Here is a 19,956-nt window from a genome sequence, read left to right as displayed (position 1 = left end):
AAATATACAGATATGCCTTACCTGCAAGGAGGACCAAATCATTGAAAAGGTTCAAAACTTGCCTGGTGAATGGAGCGTATAACTATTCTTCCATCATTTGCAATATTTGAAAAATAACAAAATCACATACAAAGCAGCTGCACTATCCAACCTAGTAGTTTGTTCATCCACAAGCAGTACATGAGGTTGAGTTAAGATTGCAATCCCTATGGTAAACCTTCTTTTCTCTCCACTACTTATGCCTCTGAAATGCCAATTCCCAAGTCTGCTATGTTCACTATCTTGCAGACCCAATTCAGCCAATATGTTGGTTAGAACCTTATCAAATGACCTGCAATCATATCAAAAGGAACTCTTAAATGACATGCAATCAGTCAACAGGGTTTCATTGACTATTATAAGCTATTTTTTAATTGTAGTGTTTTGTTATTGTGCATGTTGACTTTGGTTGGCTTGGAGGAAAGGACTAAGTAGCTTGTGTTTGGTGTTTAAATTGTTAGTAAATATGATTTTTTTTTTAGTGTTTTGGGGTTTGAGTTTTAGGAGAATAAAAAAAACTTTCACTTTCAACTGCTTTTGGATCCGAGACATTGTTGCGAGTATGGGTCTTAAATAGTTTATATGACTTGGTGATTCAAATAACAAAAAATATAAATTATGTATTTGGGTTGTGGAATTTTTTTTGTATGGTTCAAACCGGGATCACTTAATAATGACATGTCAATATGCCATTTATGAAGGAAGTGGTCTTCATGGTTGTCTCTAATTTAGAGTTGTTATTGATCTACCAAAATGTGATGTTTGCTTTTTCTAGCAGTCAAGTTTTGTGGCTACTAAGGCCACATTGTATTTGGTTCTAGAAACCCCTAGTACAAATAAAAATCCCTGAATTCATATTCTTTGGAAGAGGCCTCTTTGGTGATGGTGTGAGTTTATTATAATCGCGATGTGAGGCTAGCATCCAAATTAGAATTTAGTATATGCTTTGATGTAATTGACAGATTGTTGGTGGTTATTCATGAGTTAGTTTAGTATTGAATATTTGCAAGGAAATAGCATTGTACCTCCAATTTATGATTCTTTTTGTATGAATTATACATATTTTTCTTATTCTGTGATTTTATAAGATAGAAACTCCATTTTTGTGACTTAATGTTGAATCCAACTCAGTTTCAAGCCAAAGAAGAAAAGGTTCAAGCAGTTGATGACTCGCTTAGCGGATGGGAAACCCTAGAAAAGGAGAAGTCAGAGATTTGCGCGCGTAGCGCGTAGCCAGCCAGCCCAGCGAAGAAGTTGTTTCTTCTTGCGCTCAGTGCGCCCATGCTCACTAAGCGAAAATTCACTAACTCTCACTTAGCGAGCCAAGCGAGCCTTCAGAAGCTGAAGAGTCCAAGAGCCTTTAAAACACTGAGGTTGGTGGAGTTTCAGAAAGATAGATGAGTTTTGAGCAACAAAGAGAGCTTAGTTTAGAAAAACTGAGTTAGGGTTTAGAGGCTGGAGGAGACATCCTCCATCATATTCTTCCAAGTTATTTCACCAAAAATAGCTTCTTTCTTGTAGTTTTGAGGTTTTGCTTGTTATGGAAGGCTAAACTTTTTTGTTGGGGAGTTCTACTGAACAATCTCGATGTAACATTCTTACTATCTATTTAATGTTATTTTTCTGTGTTCATTTCTTCTATCTATGCTTATTTTTTATGCTTGTGGCTTGATCACCCATTTGTATGTGTAGTTAGACTTTTTAGTAATGGGAAATGCTTCAAAACTTGATAGTTGGGGATAACATCATATGCATACCCCAACGCTCCCCAACGCTCTTAACTTGATAGTTTTAGATATTTATTTATGTTCATATAGATTTTCTAGTACAGAACTCAACATTTGCCTTATTTTAATCCATATAAGTGTTTACATACTGAATGTACATGGTCTAGGTGAAACAAATTCCCTGAGGATATGATACTCGGTCTTACCATTTTATACTACTTGTGCGAATCGGTACACTTGCCGAAAGTAGTAATCAACACAGATAGATTGGGAAAAAAACAGGACAGAAAAGAGAAGGGGTTAAATTAATTAATTCCTCTGGTTTGATGAATTAACTTCTATGAAGTGCTTTGCTAAATAAGAGGTCTAAAAAAATTGTTCTAGAGTAAATTTGTAATTCTTTATAGAGCTATGGACAAATCATGTTTAAGTAGTTGTTTATATGGACGGCTGATTAAGGTTCCCATGGTAGTTTTCTATTCTAAATGCTTGTTATTTTAACTATTACTCTGTAATTTTAAAAGATTTAAGAGGATGGATTGGAGAGGGTAATGCATATAATATTTTCTTTATATATCTTCCACTTTTTCTCGTTCACATTTGCGGGACATCATCAACATATCATATACTCTAGTTTAGAATGATGTTGGGATTTATCACTCATTGATTCATCCATCCAAAATATTGATAATTAATTAATATATTATGTGCAAATCTGGCATGACATCATGTCGTACAACAACATTGCTGACATGAAAGGTCACCAAGGATGGATGAAAGTAGAAGGTCAAAACTTTTATATTCCCTGGTGGTAGTACAATGTTTCCTGATGGAGCAGAAAAATATATAGAAAAACTTGGTCAATACATTCCCATAATTGAAGGTGTTCTGAGGACTGCACTTGACATGGGGGTTCTGTGGTAAGACAGTAATAGTTGTTATATTGTTTTCCTTTGAGATCATACTAGAATTTATTGTTGTTTAACATGCTAATACATCTTATTTTTTCACAGCTTGCTAGTTTTGGAGGATATATGTTGCCTAAGAATATTTTAACCATATCTTTTAATTGTATTTAAGCTTAGTTCATTGGAAAGAGGAGTACCAACTTTTGTTGCTATGCTTGGCACCCGTAGACTCCTTTTTCATGCGTTTGGATTTGACTTAGTTCATTGCTCTAGGTGTTTGATCCCATTTACATTCCATAGTAAGTTCTTCATTGCGACTCACTTATGCATATATTCCAATCTTCTGCATGCTTGTCCTTTCCCTAATGTAACAAATGTGCCTTGCAAATGCCTCTTATTTCATTGAAGTGGATAGATTACTTCGTCCTGGTGGATATTTTGTCATCTTTGGTCCCCCTGTAGTCAGTGGCCTAAACAAGATAAAGAATGGTCTGATCTCCAAGTTGTGGCAAGAGCCTTGTGTTATAAACTGATTGTTGTAGATGGCAACATTGTGATTTGGATGAAGCCAATTGTAGAATTGTGTCTTCCTAGAGATCACAATGTTAAGTGTACGTGTCTTGAGATGCATCAAATGTGTGTAGGTATTTGCCTGACCTCCCTGCATATGCTCAAAGTGGACAACTTGCTTCATTAGTCTTGCAAGACCTTTAAAGCCACATTTTATATATAATGTTTGTTATAGATGCAAATTTAATAAGAGACATTTGGCCCATCGATCATGATTATTGTATATATATAGTTGACGATAAAAATAAATGGCATTTAAAAAAAAATCATCACTTTCTAAGACGGTTCTGTGAAAGACCGTCTTAGAATGTGATATATTCAAAGACAGTCGTGATATCGAAACCGTCTTAGAATGTATTGTATACTAAGACGGTGATAGTTCTGTAATCGTCTTAGAATGACATACATTCTACGACCGTCTTGGTGTCACGATTGTCTTGGAATGACGTCATTTTAAGACGGTCCTTTGAAACCGTCATTGTAGATCCCAACTCTTTTTACGACACTCACTACAATTACGTCTTACTACCAATGTCATGTTAAATATAACGTTGAATATAACCGATGTAAAAGACAAGTTTTTTAGTAGTGTTTACATTAATGTAAATTGATTTTTCTATTATAAATTTCACATTGATAATAAATATAAGATTAATGTCTTCCATTCATTCGACGCTTATTTTGGTCATACATTTCCCATTTAATAAAGTTGAATGTTTAAATATCGACCTAATTTGGAAACATGATGTAAGCATCTAATAAGTTTTATCTCCTACGTAATTATACAGCCTCAATTCAATGTTTAACTAGGAGTTAGAAAACTCTAAACTAACTTTCATAACAAACCTTTTTTTTTATGGGCATCATAACAATCTCTCTTCAAATGAACAAAGGGGCACTAGCTAGACAAATTAATTAATTATTGTTTCTGTTACAGGGGTCCTTTAATTTGCTATGGAATCAGACAACCAACGATGGGGCATGCCCACCAAATGTCGCCTGCATAGTAGACTTTTGTCATCTTGTAAGTAAGCATTTTTCTCTTTTTTAGCCTTTTACTCTATTCCATTTTTGCCCTCTTAATTCTAATTGGCCTATCTATTTTCAACATCAAAAATATTTTCTTTTAAAAAATAAAAATAGGTATATTTTTGCTATTGATTTAATTTGAACGTAATTTATATCAATTCATTAAAAATTAGACGTATATATATTTTATCTATTAATTTTATAAGAGTATTTACAATGAAAATAGTTTATGATCCCAATATTCTAATATATCATTATCAAATTTACCCCATATTGATACTGTAAATATTTTGATTATGGCATAAAACAATTAAAGGAGTCAATTAAAGTTAAACATGCATGGTTTAAATCACTTTCCTTTTAATTTATAATAATTGCAATTAAGTTAGGTAATATGTATACGAATCTAATAAATAAATAAATTGATATATATATATATATATATATATATATATGTATATATATATATATATATATATGTATGTATGTATAGATCTTGAGAGAGAGATGTTTCGACATCACATTCTAGAATAATGGTCGATCACGACAAGGCTACAAGACTAAATGGTACGCTAATTATGGGTCACTAGTATAAGTCATTCGAATGTGAGACAACTTTTTTTGTTTATTAGAGTTGTTGTGGATTCGCACAAGAGAAACAATTAATTAGAGGCTGATTAAAATTAATGTCATGACATGGAGCATTGAGTTGAGGCCACCAGATAGTGGGGTCCATACTAACATGACTTCTGAAGAAATTGTTCCTAATTTAGGTCAAATGCCTTTGTATTTTCCTTTTCAAAGACGTAATCTAATCAGGGATTCCGGTCATAGTTAGAGGAATGGCCCTTTCAGCTACATAATTGTCCATGTCAACATTAATACACATAAGGGTGAAATGGCACGTGGGGCATTAATACACGTGCGGCCTACCCGTTTGCTTTTAACATGCCAGCCTGTGAAGCCTTTAGTTACTATGTACACCTATCACAAATGGATACCAAATCTCTTCATATTTTTTTTTTATGAAATTTGTTAATATACATATTCTTACTTTTTAAGTATAAGCACACTTTTAGTATAAGCACGTTAATAAATTATAATTAGAGATTATTTTAAAATATATTAATGACATAATTTGTTAATAAGACTCATTATAAAACAAGAATGTGTATGTTAATAAATGATGATAAAATTCATTAACATATATACTTATTTTTTAATATGACTACATTAACAGCTCATAATTAGAGATTATCTTAAAATATATTAATGACATAATTTATTAACATATTTATATAAAAAATAAAAGTGTGTACGTTAATAAATTTCATCTTTTATTGTATAAATTTTTCCGCAAACCACATATGCACTGAGATAGTCCTTAAGTTCATGAATCAACATCATTACTATGGTGTCACAGAGTTGAGTTAGAACACATAATCACCCACGTAAAAGGAGCGAACAATCAACATTGTTTTTTTGGGACAGTTCCAATCGGATAAAAGAGAAAAATCTTCAATCTAATGATTTGCTTCAGAGAAATTAATATAAAGGAAAAGAAAAACTAAACGTGCAATTTTGATGACGATAGCATCATCATAATATATCTGTTTTATTTCAGCATATTTAATTCGTTCATTCTCTTTTCATATATTCACGTACACTTATGATTATGAACCTCATTAATTGAATATCCAAACGACCTAGACACGTGTTTTTTTTTCTGCCGCTCATAGCCTCCTATTATTCAGTTCTGCTTGCACTACGAGAACTAAGAATCAAGCATTAATCTACTCCTATTTGTTTTGGCATTATGCAGTTTTTCATTTTGCAGTGAAAGATATGCTTCTCATCATCAGTAGTATTACTATTATTTTCTTACGAAGTATGTAGCAGCAAAATATTTTTGTCGATTCTTTTATCCGATATATGAGATGTATAAGGAGATATAAAAAAAAAAAGACTTAAAGATGTCGCCTTAAAAAATTGAACGTTTTTATTGAAAAAATTATTTATTCTGTTAATATACAAAATTATTCAATATTTTTTATGCAATTAAAAATATCCAAAAGTTTATATTTAATATATACTCACTTTATCTCTAATTATAAGACTCCTTCAATTAATTTATGTCTCTTAAAAAAATAATTAATTTAGTTAATCACATTAAATATATTAATTATGTGTATTATTATTTTAAAATTATTCTTTTTTTTATTCACTTAATTATTCATTAATATTTGAAAAGAGAATAATTAAATAAAGATACGTAAAAAAATAATTAATACATCTAAAAATTAAAAAAAAATCTTATAAAAATATAAATTTTTTAAAAGAGTCTTATAATTAAAAATATATGAAGTATTTAATTTTTTTTAACGGAAACATTGAGTTATAAAAGTGTATTAATTTCCTTTTTCTGACTACTAGTAAAAATAACCAAAGGAGAATCAACGAGAGACACACATGGTTCTAAACCTCCTCCTAAACCACTAGATGGGGAGGGAGAGGGTGGGATATTTTGAGTTTCTTTTCAAGATAAGATGATGGCGAATCAATCAGCGATACCTAGGAAGGAATGAGCGGACTTGATAACGAGGAAATTGTTTCAGATTGAGTTGGAGGACGAAGATTGGTTGAAACAGAGGTGCTATGTAAAGGACAGTGTGCTGGAGGATTTGTGGAAGCCTTGGAAGGATGCGGTGATTATAAAATTGCTGGGGAGGTTTTTAAGTTTCTTTGTGATGAGAGATCATTTGAAAGTAATCTAGAAATTAATCGGAGGTTTCGACATGTGGATGAAGTTTGATCTGGCCCAGGATAGAGAAAGGGTCATTGGAGAAGGTCCTTGGATGTTATTCAATCATTACCTTGCAGTGTGCAACCATGGGTACCCGATTTTATAGCTTCTAAAATAAAGATAAAAAGTATGTTGGTTTGGATTAGGTTTCCATCACTAAGGTTGGAATATTATGATGAAAGCCTGCTACTGGCAATGGCGGCGGTAGTAGGAACACCTGTGCGAGTAGACTTTCGTACGATGGATGCGATGAGGGAGATTTACATGGATGTGTCAATATTGATCTAAACAAACTAGTCATGGGTAGGGTTCGGTTCCAGAATCATTGGTTTAGTGTGAGTGTGAAGGTTTACACCGAAGATTTAATTAATTGGGCCTTAGACATGATGAAGAATCATAGGAGAGAAAAAAAATTATTCCATAGCATCCGCCAAGGTTATTTCATTTCCTACAAAACTTCACTTCATTTTTATTTGAGCTTTATTGTTGTACAAACCTACAATTACTTAGTAGCAAGGAAGCATAAATAGATATTTAATTGTTCATCCACAAGAGAAAAGGAAATGACATTTAGTTGAAATTTTCATACTTCATCTTTACACAACCTGTTAAAAAACACATTGGTCATCCAATGCATCCTCAAATTGTGGTTATATCTGACCAAATGATTCCACAAGATCATTCTATGTGCTGCGTGTGTGAAGATTGTGCAACTAGCACTACTCTTAAATTAGGTACTTAAAAATACGACTTTCAACACCATTATGCTCCATTGGTTGCTAAACACAATCAATCCTCCACACATCCTAGTTACCTTCTACAGTTAAAAAACATTTATTAAAATCAATCCTACCCAACTTTAAAACTAACACATGCTATAACTTTCTAACATGTTCTCAATAAAAATTATTTAGCTGAGTTTTTAAAGGCTAAATTGCTCTAGAAATCAAACAGACATTCCACTATTAGTCTATGATTAGGACCTATCAGTTTGTGGGATGAATGATGAGCTAAATACTTGTGTCTGGATGCTATATTATTAATTATACCATAGAAGTTTCATGTTCATACAAAGACCATAACATTAGAAACATATAGCTTCCATAATATACCCTGTGCTAGGTGATTTGTGTGGGTAATATGACTAGAGCATTCATGGAGCCACAAGTTTCAGTTTGTTTTTCTCCTTTCTTTCGTCTCTCCTCAAAACATAAGACAAAAACACAAATTCTAGAACAATGGATACCCGGTCGTGATGTGCGAATGTGGGATCGACAAAGGATGCATGAATGAGGGTCAGAGGACACACGAATGTTGATCGGCGTGACAGAGTTAGTGAGTGACTGAGACAAAGTGTGATTGAGACGAAGTGAGTGAATGACTAAGACAGAGTGAGTAAGTGACAAACCAAAAGCCTTGATGAGGTGCAATTAATCCTTGTAACTTTTGTGACTAGCATGAAGAAATAGGGGAGGAGCATACGAAAGCAAGGAAACCAGAGTGACCAACGCGGCTAGGGTTAGGTTGTTTTGTTTTGGAAAAATTTAATTTTCCGATGAAATTTACTGATGGACAAAATTATTTCGGAAATTTTTTAATCTGTCGGTAAATTCTGTCATAAATTCAAAAATTTCTGATAGAATTTATTCTTTTTGTAAATTCCATTGGTAATTTTTGAATTACCGACATAATATTTTCCGTGGTAAATATTCCGTCAGAAAAAATGCTTCTTCTTGTAGTGTAGAAGTAGTATTACGTGTGGGCCAACTAATACTTTGGTGTTTCCTGAAAGGTTAGTGAAGATTGTGAACGTGAATATAAAGAGTGAGGTTCAGGGAGACAAATCCAATGGAAAGAAGGTAGCCTTGTCGGTGATAAATAGAAGAGATAGTCAAAACTATGGAATTAAGATAGTAATGTCAATGAAGTTTGTAGCGCCTAATAGGATGGTGTGGGAGGATGAATCAACTCCTTCAGATATATTAGGAGCGAACACTCAATTTCAGGGAGATCAAATTTTAGCAAGTTCGAGTCAAAAGGTGGAGGAAATGGAGGGAATTGTGAGTATGGTAGTGGAGATGTCGCCGGGTTAGCTTATCAGAATCTTAAACTTCTTAAATCTATAGTTGTTATGATGTTAGGGGTTTAAAAGGTGTCTGATTCTATCCTAGAATACCCGAGGGTTTGCGAATAAGAGAAGTTTTCAACATAGGTATGAGTTGATTTCCATGTATCATCTAGATGTGATTTTCATCTTGGAAACACTCATGAATATTTTGAAATCTTTAGGATTTTGGGATAGAATATGAAGTTATTGGAGTAGAGGAAGCACAAGGTCAGGATTGAAGGATATGGGGGCTTTGTCTCAAGGGATGAACTTTAAAGCCACAATGGAGGAGTCTATGCATCAATGTGCGACATTGAAGCTAACGAGAGGTCGCCTTGCCTGGTGTTGCTTCGGGGGGTATGCAAATCTTTCTTTTGCAATAAGGAAATAAGCGATGCACCAAAAGTTATAAACAAAGTATATCATGCACCAAGAGTAGTTATAAACATTTTAAAGCAAAATATATCATAAATGTGTTCAGCATGTTCCAATATTTCTCACAAAATATATCATGAAGACTTATAAACAAAAATTTACAATTTGGTAATAGTAGAATAGTAATGTGCTTTAGTTACAAACAAGTCCAAAAATAAACAAAGTTAGAAGTTTTGCATTTGAATTTGAGTTCTAGTAAGCAAATTTTGTGATTGTGCAAAATTCCTCCATTCATTTTCAATTTTTGCAGTCTTCCTATAATGATTATAAACTATCCTACAGTCCATAGTCCCTTCCATGTTCAAATGGGTGAAACTTGCAACTTTCATAAATGAGTACATGGTACTCGGCACATCCTGAAATTAACATGAAATCATATTATATATGCATATGATTTTAAAATTTGACATACAGAGGAGTGTTTAATTCTCACCAAACTATTGCAAGTCGTTTTGTACTTAGTCAGTAGGACTTTAAAAGTGATTAAGTTAGGAACTTGGTGGTACAATGAGGGCCATTTAGGGTAAGCTTTTGGTTCAGAGCTTCTTTTGAAGATGATGAGGAGGAAAACACTTTATCCAAAATGGATCAAGGTCACCTGATGATTTCCAATGAGGCCATAAAACTCTTTAAGTTTTGTCCATCCAACTAGTAGAGATGGGCTCACTAGATATTAATTATATGTAACAGAGTGCATACTACCACAAGAGTGTAGCAGATGCCAAGTAGGGTCTAGTTCATCCTCCCATCTTACAGCAAATGACCTACTAACTTTATCATAAGGTTACATTTAACAAGCAAAGTAATATAAGCAAATGTGTTATATCATGTCATTTTTATTTGAGAATAGTCTTGAAATTTCTAACCTGATCCATAACATGAATAGTGTTGAACATTTCCTCTACTTTTTTGTTAATCTTCATCATTGTGTTAGCCATTTTCTTCTAGTTCTGTTGATCTTCATACATCGTTTCTAAACTCCATTTACAATATAAACATGACATTAAATAGATTTTGTCAAACCAACTAAATCCACTAAGTGATCCATTCACAAAGTGACTATGCACCATGCTTATGAAGGAGCTTATTCCATGCAACTAATATAATATGCATGATACATTTGACATAACAATATGATACCAATAAATATGCAAAACCAAGAATTCTTCCACCAGCACAAAGTCTGTGGTAGAATGATATTCCTATTTTGTAAGCCAACAATGATATTCCTATTTTGGAGACCTAAAGCTATGGTAGAATTCTGACAACAGCACAAAGTCCTATTAACAAACATTTTCATGTTAGTAATATGCACAAATTCCCATTATTAGTATTTATATATCCAGAAAATAACGCATGTTTTCAACAACATACACAAAAACAAACATTTTCATGTTAGTAATATGCACATTAACAAGAAGCAATACACGTATAAACACATAAACAAGCATTACCATCACCATTAAAACCAAGAACCAGCCCTAGCTTGTCGCTTACCATTACCATCAAAACCAAACACAGAAACAAGCATTTATAGAAGACTAACCTTTCGTGAGTGAGTGAGAGCACTAGAGTGAGAGAACGAGAACGACAGCGTGAGAGTGATTACGAGAATGAGACCACAAGTGCGAGAACGAGATGATAGCGAGAACGAGAACAGTGTGGCCGCACGGCCGTAGAGAGTGCGTGAGAGTGACAATGAGACAAAGACAAATTTAATTTAACTAACACAACATTGGTTTTTCCAAAAATCGACATTAACAAACTCGTGTTATTTACGAATATTCCACCGTGTTTTTGTTAACATCAATTTTCTAAAAAATCAATGTTAACATAATGATATTATATCCATTCTTTATATTGGTGTAGCGAAGAGGTTAGATAGAAGGTACTCAGACCACAACCCTCTTCTAAATTGTTGTTGTAATGCTCGTACGGGGAGACCTAACAAACCTTTTCATTTCTAAGTTATGCGGTGTACTCATGAGGATACCCTATAGTGGTGCATCGAGCTTGAGAGATGTGAAGAAAAAGTATGGCTATGGCTTTGTAACATGTGTTTGAGGACTCTTTGAAGTTTAATACGAAGGTCTTCAAAAGTGTAGTAGGCAGGAAGAAAGAGACTGAAGCCAGACTTAGGAGTATTCAATGCACTCTAGAGCAAAAAGATTCAACACAATTATGTATTCTTCTAAATTAGATATTGGAAGAATATGAGAGAATTTTATTCCAAGAAGAAACATTATGGTTCCAAAAGTCGAGAGAGAAATGGATTCATCTGAGTAGATGGAACACGTCCTTTTTTCATGCTAAGACAATTAATTGTTCGTTAGAAGAGGAATAAAATTCATGGCCTTCATATCCTTTTTTCGAGAAGGGTGCACTAATGGTGAGGTGTTGAAGAAAGAGGTTCTTAGTTACTTCTAGGCTCTTTTCTATACAAAAGAGGCTAGGGGAGGTGAACTGATTGGTGAAAATATAGTAAGGCTATCTCATGAAGCAAGGCTGGAGTTGATAGAATCAGTCTCTAAGGGAGAGGTTTATAGAACACTCATGTTTATGAAATCATATAAGGCGCAAGGGCTTGATGGTTCCCAACCAATAAGTTTCAAGATGTATTGGCACATGGTGGGGGATGATATATGATAATTTGTGGCAAAGGCGTTCGAGATTGGCTCATTTGATGCCCGAGTACTAGAGGCTCTAATGGTGCTCATTCCCAAAGAGGATGTCCCCTTTCATTTTAAACATTTTTGACCTATCAGTTAGTTGAATGTAGTGTATAAATTGATTTCTAAGGTGTGTGTTAGTAGTTTAAGACCTTACTTACTGAAGATTGTGAGTCCGTTACAAAGTAGATTCATCTAGGTAGGGGGACAAAAGATAATGTGATTGCCCTTTAAGAGGTTATTCACCATATGTGAAAGTCTCAAAAATATAAAGGGGGACATCATCATTTAGCTGGACTTGGAGAAAGCTTATGATAGGGTGGGTTGGGGGTTCTTGAAGTAGACATTGAGGTTTGTTGGATCAAGTGGCCTCAAAATAATTACGAAGGGGGGTTGAATTAATTATCCCTAAACCTTTACTAATTAAAAATTTACTCTTCTAAGGCTTTTACTAAGTTGTTAAGTGAATAAGGAATAGAAGAGAAACTAGACTAAAAGTAAAAACGAAAATTAAAATGCACAGCGGAAATTAAAAGAGTAGGGAAGAAGGAGACAAACACACAAGAGTTTTAAAATTGGTTCGGCAACAACCTATGCCTACATCTAGTCCCCAAGCAACCTGCGGTCCTTGAGATTTCTTTTCCAACCTTGTAAAAATCCTTTTACAAGCAAAGATCCACAAGGGATGTACCCTCCCTTGTTCTCTTTGAAAACCTAGTGGATGTACCCTCCACTAGAACTGATCCACAAGAGATGTACCCTCTCTTGTTCTCAGTCAAACCCAAGTAGATGTACCCTCTACTTGTACCACAAAGGATGTACCCTCCAATGTGTTAAGACAAAGATCTCAGGCGGTTAAACCTTTGATATATACTTTGTGAATGGGGATACAAAAGAATTCTCAAGCGGTTAGTCCTTTGAAATCTTTTGTATAAGGGAAAGGGAAGAATCAAAAGAATTCTCAGACTGTGTCATTTTGAATTCTTTGACAAGGGAGAAGGGAGACACAAAAGAATTCAGGCGGTTAGTCTTTCGTTCTTTTGGAAAAGGGAGAAGAGAGACACAAAAAGAATTCAGGCGGTTAGTCCTTGGCGAATTCTTTTTGGCAAAGGGAGAAGAGATGAAAATAATGAATGGCACAAGTTTTCAAGGTTTAGAAAACCAAAAAACTTTTGGAAAGCTTTTGGCACAAAAGGAAGAAGAAGAAGTTCAAAGAGATTCAAGGCTTGTAAAGAATTGTATTGGATTGATATGATTATTAAATGCAAAACAAAGTCTTACTTTTATAGACTCTTCATGTCTGGTCAAGAGAACCATTTAGAAGAGTTATGACTTTTAGAAAAACTTAAAACCAATTTGAAAAAGTAAAAAACCATTTGAAGAGTTACATCTTTTGATTTATTCAGAAACAATCATTGGTAATCAATTACCAAATCAGTGTAATTGATTACACAAAGCTTTTATGTGAAAGGATGCGACTCTTCACATTTGAATTTGAATTTCAACGTTCAAAGGCACTGGTAATCGATTACCAAAACAATGTAATCGATTACAACTTTTTGAAATCAATTGGAACGTTGTAAATTCATTTGAAAAAATTTTCAAAAACATTTTGCTACTGGTAATCGATTACAACAATCTGGTAATCGATTACCAGAGAGTAAAAACTCTTTGGTAAACATGTTTTGAGAAAATCCATGTGCTACTCAGTTTTTCAAAAAACCTTTTCATACTTATCTTGATTAAGTATTCTCTTGATTCTTGAATCTTGAGTCTTGATCTTGATTCTTGGAAGCTTGAACCTTGAATCTTGATTCTTGATTCTTGAAATTAACTTTCCTCTTGAACCTTGAAGTGTTCTTGATTCAATCTTGAACATCTTAAACATCTTGAACTCATTCTTTGATTGACCTTTAAGCTTTTTGTCATCACCTTTGTTATCATCAAAACATATTTGAATCAATCTTGATTCATCACGAAGCTTTGCTTCTACAAGGTTGTTATGTTTTCCAAAAGTGATAGTTTGTTAATCATGCATCAGATTCAATCAACCAACATTTTAGTGTTGTGAAATGGGGACAGGCTAGATAGCTTTATGTCGAAAAGAGGGCTCTGGCAAGGGCCCCCTCTATCCCCTTACTTATTCATACTTTGTATGGAGAGGCTGGATGCTATGATGGTTAAAGAGGTTGAGAAATAGAGATGGATCCTATTCAAGTTTCAAGTTTGGGCCCTAGCATATCACATGCATCTTTTCTTCGTAGATGATGTGTTGTTATTTGTGAAGGCTACAAGCACTCAAGTTGTGGTTGCTCAAGATATTTTGAATTCCTTTTGTGAATATTCTGGTATAAAGATTAATATGGAGAAATCTTGAGCTTTAGCCTCAAGAGTAGTCACTAAGAGAGCCTAGGGAAGTATCTAGCTTTAAAAATGGCTCATAGGAATTTGGGAAGTGATGACTATAAAGAGCTTGTTAAGGAGGTAAGCTTGAAACTGCCAATGTGAAAGGGTAAGCTTTTAAATAAGCCAGGGCGGTTGGTGTTAGCCAATTCGATGTTAGGTTTGTTACCATCTTATGATATGCAGGTAGTTTGGTACCCCCAATACATATGTGAATTTATTGATAGATGTATAAGGGGTTTTATTTGGAGAGGCAATAATAGTAGAAGGGTGCACTTGGTGAACTGGGATGTGATCACTGAGCCTAAAGAAGGTGGTGGCTTGCGAGTGAGAGTAGCAAGAAACCATAATATTAATATATTGGGCAAGTTAGTTTGGGATCTCCTTCACCTAAACAACCAATTATGGGTTTCATTGTTAAGAGATAAGTATTTTCTAGATGAGAACCTATTCATGGCAGAAGGTAGAAAGGGGTCGATGACTTGGAATGCAATCATGAAAGTGATGAAGCATTTTCAAGAAGGGTTAGAATGAAGTTGGGTAATAGGGAAGTTGTTTTTGGTATGACTCTTGGATCACTAAGAAGCCCTTGCCATTTCAGGTCCCATGGATTGATATCTATGATGGGTTGAAAGTGAGAACTATGTGGAGTAATAGGGACTGGAATTTGAACTCCCTATACATAGCAATATCTGATGAGATTCATGTCCTCATTGAGTAAATGAATCCAAATTTTGTTGAGGGTACACTAGATTTATGGTTTGGAATCATAACACTAAAGGAGTTTACTCATGTAAGAATGCATATGACTTTCTTCAAGAAGTTGAGGAGGTGGGTGATCAGGAAAAGACCTGGAGTTGGATTTTGGAAGATGAAGGTTCTAGCTTTGGTTCAATTTTTCATGTGGCAGGCAAGTAGGAGTTATTATAGTAAGAAGTTTACTAGAAACATAGAGGTATTATGGAGTTGGATATTTTCCCAAGGTGTAGTTAGGGTTCAGAAGCCTCCTTTAGACTCCTCCAAAATGATATGGGAGGAGTGATGTTTAGCCGACTTCAACTTTTTGTTTTTTTACCATTTTTATCCTTTTTTTTGAATCAGAAAAAATTAAGAGTATTAATTTTTTTTTAATTTCTTTTGATGCCTTCAGTTCTAATATAAACCCTTTTCATTCTGCTTAGCCCTATCTCCCCCTAGTAGGGGTATTTTAGTGATAGGTTCTATAAGAATTGGACGATCTTATTTGGTCAAATACCTAGCGACAAATTCCTATGTTCCTTTCATTATAGTATTTATGAACAAGATCTTGGATAATAAGCCTAAGGATTTTCTTATTGATGATAGTGACGATATTAATAATAGTTACGATATTGATGATATCAATCGTGACCCATATATATATATGGTGATGATATCGATCGTGACCAATGTCAAAATGTCAAGTTGATGCTGATCAAAACTTTTAAAATTCATCCTCTTTAAAAAAATTTAATTGTCGTAATTGAAATAAAAAAGTTAAAAGTTGTTTATTTTTAATTTATTAAAAAAGCTCTCAATAAAGGAAAATAATTTGATTTGATATGTGCACACAATATTAATCAAAATCGAAAGAATTAATTTTTTGAAGAACCAGAAGAATTGTAAGCTCCAACTGAATGTGTGTTCTCATTTCTATAATTTTTTACCAAAATATATTTTCTATGGGTCATTTATATCAAATTTAAATTCTATAGTTATTTCAATTTTTTTTTCTATTGGATTATAGTCAATATAAAATGATTTTTTTATAACTTTTTAATAAATAATAAGACATTTTAATTTCTCTACAACAATATCTGTATGTATATTTTTAAATTATATAATCATACTAGCAAATTATTTATAAATAATAAAATAAATTTTATCATATATGATTTAAATTAAAATATGTTAAAAAAAATTAAGAGCCTTGATAACTATAGGCCTAAGGCGTCTTCATTTGCCTTGAGGTAACACGGCCTGGAATATTCCTCAATTTATATTCTTATAATGTATATTACTAAAAAAATCCCATTTTCATATTACAGCCCATTTATAGTTTGCTTGGATAATACACATAATTGATTTCACCCTATAAAATCATGATGAAACCATTAAAAAGTAGAAATAATTATTTATTACTTCGCTCTCCAGAAAAATTAATTGTTTTTTTCTCACTATAAATCTATTTCAAACGCACAATTAAATGTTCTATCTAACTACGAAAACCAGCCACAAAATTTGAAGCAAAGTGTGATAGCTAGTGTTAGTGTTGCTTTTAGATGATTGATTGAAAATTGTGGTAACCTGGAGCATGTATAGGGTTGTAGTTCTACTTTCCAATAGTGATACAGTGATTTGTACATATACTTGAAAGCATAATTAATGTGGTTGAAGCTGAATATGTCACATGGGTCATGATGATGAGAAATGAGTTAGTAGTATATGCCAGGAAAATCACTTTCGCAAGAAACAAACGGAGCTTTAAATGCAGCTTAAGATTGGTCACTTTCTCTGTAGCATTTGCCTTTGTCGTCCAAGGGAAAATCTAGGTCCACATAAGATGTAGATTCACTAACGGGTATATCATTATATATGGAAACTGATGGATATTGAAAATGCAGAAATCAAGACACAAGAAATATAGAGAAAAAGTAACTGTATTTTATTTATTGAAAACCAAGAAAATACAGAAGGATAGAAATATCCTATTACCTAGAGCTTGGCTCCTAAGAAGTAGCCATAAAGGCTCCCTCCCCAAAATATCAACGAAGAAAACAGAATGATCCTGGAATCCTCCCTTCCTCCTACTTGTAACAGCTAATACTCCTTTTTCTCCCTCTTCTAACGAACTTATTTCTCCTACTGTGCCACATCATCATTCCTAGGCTTTTTCCTCACATACACCCTACCCCACCTATTCTTACCTTTCTCTTCTTGGATCAAGGGCTCTCTAGGCCCAGTAGCATTTGGGTCTGTATCAATACCTTCTTCTTGAAATAAAGCCTTGTCCTCAAGGCCAAATTCTGGAAACTGGCTGTGAATGGTAACCTCATCCTCCCACGTAGCCTCATCCACAACTTGCTCCTTCCAATGTATCAACAGTTGTTTTTTGGTCTCCCCCCCTTTTTGTATTGTTCCTAGTAGCCAAGATAGCCTTGGGTGTCATTAATTCAGCTCTATCATCCTCCAGCCCAATAGGAAGAACCTCCTCCACCTTGTATTTCCCCACAGCCTTTTTTAATAAGGACACATGGAACACCGGATGAATTTTTGAAGATGGTGGCAATTTCAAATGATATGCCACTTCCCCTATCTTCTCCACAACCTCAAAAGGCCTATAATATTTAGCACTCAGCTTGGGATTGACCCTATTCATTACAAAATGTTGTATGTTCTGTTTCAGCTTCAGAAATATGAAATCACCCACAGCAAAATACCTCTCCTTTTGATGCTTATTTGCTTGAGCTCTCATCCTGTCCTGAGCTCGAAGTAGATGAGATTTCAACTGCCTTAAGGCTTCATCCCTCTCGATAAAATCCTGTTGGACAACCTCTACTCTCACTTCCCCTTGAACCATTGGAACAAGTTTGGGTGGTTGTCTTCCATACACCGCTTCAAAAGGAGTCATTCCTATAGATCCATGGTAAGTTGTGTTAAAGCAAAACTCAGCCCAAGGCATCCAAATCAACCAAGTTTCGGGTTGGTCAGTGATGAAGCATCATAGATATGTTTCAAGGCACCTATTTGTTACCTCAGTCAGTCCATCCGTTTACGGATGGTAGGCTGTGCTCATTTTCAGTTTGGTTCCTTGCATTTTAAAGAACTCTTTCCAAAAAAAACTCGTGAATAAAGGGTCTCGATCACTCACAATAGAATTTGGAACTCCATGGAGTTGCACTACCTCCCTCACTAAAATTTCAGCAAGAGCCTTTGCAATATAAGGATGTTTAAGGGGCACAAAATGGCAATACTTCGTCAAACGATCTACTACCACCAAGATTGCTTCAAATCCTCTAGATCTTGGTAAGCCATTGATGAAGTCAATACTAATCTCTTCCCAAACCCTCTCCGGAATTGGTAATGGCTGCAAGAGACCACTAGGGGCCGCTGTAACATATTTTTGTCTTTGGCATGTGTCACAAGCTTGGACAAACTGCTGAACGTCTGCCTTCATTCCCCTCCAATATAAATTTGCCGCTATTCTTCTTTATGTGCGATAGAAACCAGAATGACCACCTTCAGGAGTAGCATGGAATTCTTCCAGAAATTTTGGAATCCAAGCTAATTTCTCTGGGATGACGAGGCGATTTTTATAATAAAGTACCCCTTGTCTATATACAAATCCAGCATTGATCTTCTCCCCCTGTCCTTTCTTCACTTCTTCGATTATTTTTCTTAACTTCTCATCTGTGTGCACCTCAGCATTGATTTCTTGCCAATCCAACCATACCGGGAAGTAAATCACATTGTTCAGTTCCATTTCATCTCTACTACGGGACAGAGCATCAGCTTGTCGGTTCTCCTTTCCAAGCTTATAAATTATCTCAAAATTATACCCTAAGAGCTTTGCCAACCAATTTTGCTGCCCTCCAGTTATGATATGTTGTTGTAGTAATTGTTTGAGGCTTTTCTGATCTGAGAACACAATGAATTTTCGCCCCAGAAGGTAAGGCCACCAGTGCTGTATTGCCAGTGCTACCGCCATCAATTCTCGTTCCTAAGCTGACTTAGTTAAATTATAGGGACTCAACACTTTGCTGTAATAAGAAACTGGTTTCCTGTCCCAGATGCATTGCACTCCAAAGAAAACTCTTCATCAAAATTTGGTAATTGCAACACCGATGTTGTGGTAATCTTCCTCTTAAGCTCCTCAAAAGTTGCTTGAGCCTTTTCATTCCAACTGAAACCATTTTATTTTGTCAACTCAGTGAGGGGTTTGGCTATCTTACCGTAATCCTTGATGAATTTATGATAATATCCCATAAGTCCTAGAAACCCGCGAACCCCCTTTACATTCTTAGGGACAGGCTACTCAACAACACTACTGACCTTGACAGGATCAATTGCAACTCCTTGTATTGATATAATGTGGCCCAAGTACACAATGCTTTCCTGCCCAAAGGTGCACTTTTCCTTGTTAGCAAACAACATGTTGGCCCTCAGCACCCCCAACACCGTTTCTAGTAATTGCACATGTTTCTCCCAGCTTCTACTATATACAAGTATGTCATCAAAGAACACCAAT

The 19,956-nt window shown here is 34.6% G+C and overlaps 1 protein-coding gene across 1 annotated transcript; it reads right to left on the bottom strand.

Annotated features, from left to right (window-relative positions):
* Nucleotides 1–18,918: 18,918 nt before the first annotated feature.
* Nucleotides 18,919–19,416, bottom strand: LOC102666716 (uncharacterized). Its single transcript, XM_006593061.1, has one exon. It carries the CDS (start codon nucleotides 19,414–19,416, stop codon nucleotides 18,919–18,921), a length of 498 nt encoding a protein of 165 aa, XP_006593124.1.
* Nucleotides 19,417–19,956: the final 540 nt, after the last annotated feature.

This window comes from Glycine max, chromosome 12 (genome assembly GCF_000004515.6).
Source record: "Glycine max cultivar Williams 82 chromosome 12, Glycine_max_v4.0, whole genome shotgun sequence".
Classification (NCBI taxonomy): Eukaryota; Viridiplantae; Streptophyta; class Magnoliopsida; order Fabales; family Fabaceae; genus Glycine; species Glycine max.
This window is presented reverse-complemented; position numbering and strand designations above follow the sequence as displayed.